The sequence below is a fragment of the Oryza glaberrima genome, chromosome 12 (assembly GCF_000147395.1).
Source record: "Oryza glaberrima chromosome 12, OglaRS2, whole genome shotgun sequence".
NCBI lineage: Eukaryota > Viridiplantae > Streptophyta > Magnoliopsida > Poales > Poaceae > Oryza > Oryza glaberrima.
Window position 1 is genome coordinate 4377942 of NC_068337.1, and position 6344 is coordinate 4384285.

Consider the following 6344-nt stretch of genomic DNA (forward strand, 5'->3'; position numbering starts at 1 on the left):
TGTGTAGTTATTAACAATGTTCATCACATTAGATCCAGTGCTCAACAGCACAAACAATACAAACAGTTTCACAGTTTCTCTGCTTAATATTTGCAGAGTCTGAATATCAGAGCAGCAGGGAAGGGAGGAGCAAGTAGCATGCAGGTTCAGACACAAGACTCCAGGCAGTTCGATTACATTGATCCTTATAAAAGACCAGCAACCATAACTATGACGAAGCTAGGCGACCAGCGGGTGAAGACTGAAGAAGACTGATGAGAAGACGAAGGCGGCACAGCGCTTTACCAGGCCGACAACCTGTTCTACCGTCTCACTGAAGGACGAGGCAGCCTTCCGCGACAGCAGGAGGGGCAATGGAGACAGGCGTGTAGGTGGCGTCCTCGTCTTCGCTGACTTCCTCCTCGTCGGACTGAACCAGACCAGCGGCATCAAAGATGTAGGCCTTCACTTCCTCGAAGCGTTCCTCCGACAGGGAAACCTCAGCGAGGAGTCTCCACGCAGAAGCTTCTGATGCCTCCTCGTAATCACTCCTTCGTTTCAGCACGATGTGGCCACTGATCTCCCACACAGCTGGGTTAACCTGCGTGTCCAGTAGCTCCTGGCTCACTTCTCCCAGAGCCTGCTTCTCGGCATAGCACTGTATTTCGGAAACAGATGAAGCTTAGAAAGAAATCACAAACATTTCACACAATTGTTGATAGCATGCTAAAACTCATACACCATAGTTTTTTTTGTTAGGAACAAGTAAAAGTTTACTAGAGCGACCTTATACAGATCAGCTAGGTGACAACAAGTCTGAGATATCAATGTTAGTGGATAGAACTAAGTAAATGCATGGGCATATACAGTTCAGTCAATATTGAGATTATATGCATGTATCATTTTACCTGAGGGAAGAGGAAGATCTTTTTGCCGCAGTCAGAGATAAGAACATTGTAAGGCACATTGTTGTCCTGCAGCCAGATACAAGCACTGGAAACCACATTGGCCAGATCGCTCAGTGAGTTGCCTCCCTCAAAAACCAGTCCCCTCACAGGGTAGTTCATCAGCTTGGACACCTTTACTCCACTATTCATTGTGCCCTCAGCAAGGAAAATCCTCTTGGTAGCTGCCTTCTCAACAGGGAAAGGCACTGTCAAGTAGTATGCCTGTGGATAAAAGAAGCAGGTTATGATTTAGTATACAATTGTAAACACAACACTATAACATACACTCATACAGGTAGCTTTATCAGCTAATTGTTCAGATCAAATGCACACATAATGGGAACACTGTTTTTCACTAAAGAAAATATGACTCCTCTAGATGTATCTGTATGGGCATTGGGACAAGGGAACCAGGAGCTTTAACAAGATCGACATTTACATCAAAGTAAATTAACCTAGCAACCATACAAACAATAAGTCTATTTTTGGTTTGGTCTGCAGATACGCAAAGTTCAGTGTCACTGTAACAACTGAAAATACATGTACCCATATAAAACACAGTTCGTGCAATTTTGCATGCTGGAAGATTTATGATTTATCTAACAGCTACAAGTAGATACAACAGTAAACAAATTCCAAAACCATGTGAAGAGTACCTGAAAGTGGAGGTGGTTGATGGTTGCAAAGGCACCCAAACTATTATAGCCAAGCCTGAAGTATGGGCTTGCGGCTTCAGCAGCCATGTACAGTGCAAGCAAGAAGCTCTCCTGGTCAATCCTCTGAGGCAGGCGGTCCAGTACACGGGGAATGAGAAGAACATGGCCATATTCAATTGGGCTTACCTGCAGAGTGTCAAATAGAAACGTTAACACCAAGAATACATAAATATCAGAATTAAAATAGATTACCAGTGCGAATGTAGCCTACATTGATTGCAACAACATTAGGAGCACGATCAGCAACACTGATTGGGGAGCTCTCCACAAAGAAGCTGTCATCACCACCACCATTCTCAAATTGGAAGAGCACCTCCTCCTGGCCAACTTTGGTGAAGTTGAACTTGGCAGCATCAAATGGTTGAAGCACACGGTCCACGCGGAATTCAGTAGGGCGCTTCTTGAGGTGGCGTCCTTCATTCAGTTGTGCAACAAACCCAAGGTTGCCTGGGATAACCTTGGTCTCACAGGCAGTGACATCATATCGGAACAAGCCTCGGGCCATCCTGTCTTCCCACTGCAATAAACAAACAAAATTTGAACTTCAGTATTCTTACATAAGCATCGTAACATGGTTACACAGATGCCTATTATAAACACAGGACAGATTATATCATAAAACAAACGGAGGGATTAGTTATTTGTTACTTGCATAATCAGCAATACCATCTCGCAAATAATGCTGTCTGGTGTATATTTGGCTAGTAATAACTTCATGCATATATTATTTCTATTGCATGGAAAACATAGTAAGAGCATGCAAAAGCAACAAAAAGAGAATATACACTCAAACATGAATGCTGGATGCTCAAAATTAAAGAACATTTCTTTAATGCGTGCATGGGTGCTCATCATAACTTCCATGCAGGTTATACGTCATAAATATACGCAATTGTTACTTCTTGACTATATTTTTCCACAACTTAACTAGTAGGTTGATAATCACAAAATATAACGTCTCACATCTTAGCTCGCGTGTAGGAGGAAACGAGTCAGAATCGGTAAGCGTTTCCAGTGGATATATAGGGAGCATAACGATCTTTTGGATCCAATTACAGAGTATCCGATACTTGCCCATTTGAAATTTGAAACAAACACATGTAACAGGCTTGGACCAAACTGGTGATGACCCAAAACTGCACAACCGAACGCTACTATAATACATAGGGCAAATATCTTATCTAATTGCCTCAGTAGCTCTCCAGAGAGCTAACAAGATTTCGTAGTTGTGTGCAATACAGAACAAATACTTGAACTTCTCCTGTGCGAAATTTAAAGTGTAAGCTTCTATTTAGTATTTACCAGGCCGAGCAGGAGATTGACAAAGAACTCATCGTTGGAAGCATCCTCCTGCGAAGACGGCTTTTTTGGACTCGCCTTGAAAGCATACAGCGGAAGCTTGGAATCTGCTCAAGGAAATGCAAGAAAAAAAATGTTAATTCACTTAAAAACAAGTGGTAGTGTGCTAGCGAGAAGCCTATCCACACATTTTTTTTTGTGGTGCCTATATTCCCTATAAGATTTTGAAGCATCTAAGTAAAATAATATGTGGCTCCTATTTTTATCCTACCAAGTTGGAGGAAACCAAACTACAAGTGGTGAACCCAAAAACATTCCCAGTAGGCCAGTAACAATATTTTAACCGCAGGGGTTAAAAATAGCAAAGGTAAAGCATCCTTCCTACGAGTGGTGACAGGATCCTCCAACTTTCTTGGAAGTTGCAAAGATGTTCTTATTCTTCTTTTTTATTTTTAATTTGCGACGACAGATGAATTTAATATTCAAGTTATATCCAACAAAAATAAGCACAACCATTTTTCTAATCAAACGAATCAAGAAAATCATCACAGAAGAAAACTGTAACCAGGATTTCGGAATCCAAGGTGTAATAATAAGACAATAAAATAATCTAAGAGTTTTTTTAATCCTGATTTGGGAGGAAGAGGCTCACCGGGCAAGCAGCAATCCCCGAGGCAATCCCTCCCGCAGCCGGCGCGGGGGCGTTCGCCGGCGGTGGCGGCAGCATCCTCCTGGTAGTTGGAAACCACGGTGGGCACCCGCTTGATGGTCAGCTTCATCTCCATGATTAAATCTCAATTCCTTCCTCTCTCTCGGGGTCAGGGTCAGGTCAGCGAAAGATTTTTGTTGATTGGATGTTAGAGAAGGTGGATGGGGGGGCGAGCGGTCTCAGAGGCGACCGCCGCCGGCGAGGAAGAGGAGGTCAGAGGGGCTGCCGCCGGCCGAGGGAAGCGCCCCGCGGCCGCCGTGCGGGGCTGGGCTGGACGCCGTCGCCGGAGAAGCGATGGCTCCCCCACTGGGCGTGGGCGGCGCAGCTGCGTGGCCGCGCCCGACCGCTTCAACGCTAGCCGTCTTTGCCGCCTTTCAACTCGCCCGTCTAGGGATGAGAGCCCTCCTCACGATCACAACCCACTCCCCCCCACCTCTCGTCGGCGGCGGAATCTCCCCTCTTCCTCTTCCTCTTCTCAGTCGGCGGCGGCGGCGACGGTGGTGGTGGTGGTAGGCGAGGAGGGGAGAGGGTGGAGGAGGCAATAAATAGGCGAGAAAAAAAAAAGAAAAAAGAATTTGCGGCTTTTGTTGTGGTTTGTGATGTGTGGTGGATCTCGTGTTGGGATTATCTGTGGACAGACTAGCTTTACTGTGTGTGTGTTCTGTGTTGTGATGAGTTTTGCTTCTGCTATTTTAGGGTGGGGGTTTGTGTACGAATTTGTGCACGTTGGGGGCATATGGTTGTGGTTGTGACTGTTGTTGTTTATTACTCCCTTCGTCCTATAATATAATGGATTTTAAGTTTTTACTTGATCACTCGTCTTATTCAAAAAATTTTGAAATTATTAATTATTTTATTTGTGACTTACTTTATTATATACAGTACTTTAAGTACAACTTTTCGCTTTTTATATTTAAAAAAAAATTTGAATAAAACGAGTGGTGAAACGTTACAAGCAAAAACTGAAAATCCCTTAAGCACGTGCTGGGGTTGGTTGCTGTGCTTGATTCGGCAGCTGTACCCATTGATAGTGAGATTTAGTACTAAGAAGTATTAATTGTGTTTGTGTAGCTAGGTCTTAGGTCTATGCGCATGTATAAGAGCAAGTTTAATAGTATAGCCCACTACTAGCTCCAAATAATCTATAGCCGATGTAATAGCCAATTCATACAATAGTTGCTTACTATACTATTAATACCTGGTCCCACCTGTCATACACACATTACATCTTGGAGTCCGTGCTGCAGCTGGCTATAGATCTGTAACCCGCTGCTCTTCTCTCTCTTCCTTTATTTCTTTAAAATATGTTTATAGCTGGCTTATAGCCTGCTATTGTACCTGCTCTAATATACCAATGCTAAATTTTGAGCCACGGTTTAGGAGATTTCTATTATAGAAATACTAAAATGATTGGGCTATTCATATAATATGTTATTTACGTTTTAAATGCTACCTGTCCGTGCGAAGGTTCAAACCAAATTAGATTCGTACGTCCCATTGCATGTAATCTTGGTTTGGTTGTATTCCTTGTAGTACACAGAACGTTTTATGTTGGACTCACAAAGGTATTAAATTTGTAATTCCTTTTATAATCTCATTCCTCCTCTCCTTCCCACTTTCTAGCATTCTTTGTTGACATGAGCATACGTTATCCAACACTATCACCGACTACAAGGAGATACAATAATCTGATGATCCGGTGGAGTTGAGCTCTCATGTAGCCAAGAGGAACTCCGATCTAGGCACACCAATCTAGGAGCGTGGAACTTTGATATGTGATGGGCGCATCAATTCACCGGCGTGGAGCTTGATCTGACGACAAGTGTGTCTATCGAGTGATAGGAACCTTGATCCATCCAAGGAGACCTCCATCCGGTAGCATTTTTTGTCCTCGTTCACCACTACCTCCTCCTATATTAGCGTCTGCCTTACCCTACTATACTTTCACACTTGATGTGAAATAACAGAATATAACTGTTTGGTTTAGTTGTTCTATTGCTCAAACCAAACCAAGTCTTCTTCTCTATGCTTGCTTCGTTCTATTTTGAGGTAACACTGGAGATATCGATATCCTTACTCTACTTTCTCTTTCATAATTTTCGAACTACTACTGCAAGTAGATTCTACATCTCCCCTCCATGGTACGTTCATCTTAGCACAAACTAAATTTATGCCTCTTTTTTTATCATGAGGATCATATTGAAACATGAAAACACCATGCGCTGCTAGCTAGTGTCACTCTCTATTACATGAGAGTTGCACAAATTTGGTTATAAGATGATGTGACATGGAGTCCATACGCATAACTGTGTATGTTAGGCTTGAAGGTCGTGGCACTTCGTCAACCTTCCTTCTTGTGCAAAACAAGGTAATGGCGATACATGGAGCTCCTTTTAACCTAGTGTCCTAGTTGGATCTTAGCTTTAATTATCAACTCCGATCCGGTAGTTAGATAGAATTTGATTGTAACAAGACAAAGACAACTCAATGTACATACAATTCTACTACACATAGTGTAACAAAATTACGAAACCGTAAAGATGATCTCGATCTGGTGCAAACACCGCATGACGGAGGATAGCATAGGTTGATTCATTGAGTGGGTTCAGCGATATGCGGTTGATGCACAACACCTTAACATTAGTATGCATCATGTTGGCTGTTAGTTGATAGCATGATGTGAGGGCAAGGTAA

At 42.9% G+C, this 6344-nt stretch overlaps 1 protein-coding gene across 1 annotated transcript; it reads right to left on the reverse strand.

The window, feature by feature from the left end:
* Positions 1-4: 4 nt before the first annotated feature.
* On the reverse strand, positions 5-4177 carry LOC127757025 (GDP-L-galactose phosphorylase 2-like). The gene is made up of 6 exons (XM_052282436.1): positions 3594-4177; positions 2945-3048; positions 1854-2159; positions 1583-1768; positions 888-1148; positions 5-637 (listed from the first exon to the last, which is right to left on the reverse strand). Exons 1-6 carry the CDS (start codon positions 3724-3726, stop codon positions 311-313), a joined length of 1317 nt encoding a protein of 438 aa, XP_052138396.1. The 5' UTR covers positions 3727-4177; the 3' UTR covers positions 5-310.
* Positions 4178-6344: the final 2167 nt, after the last annotated feature.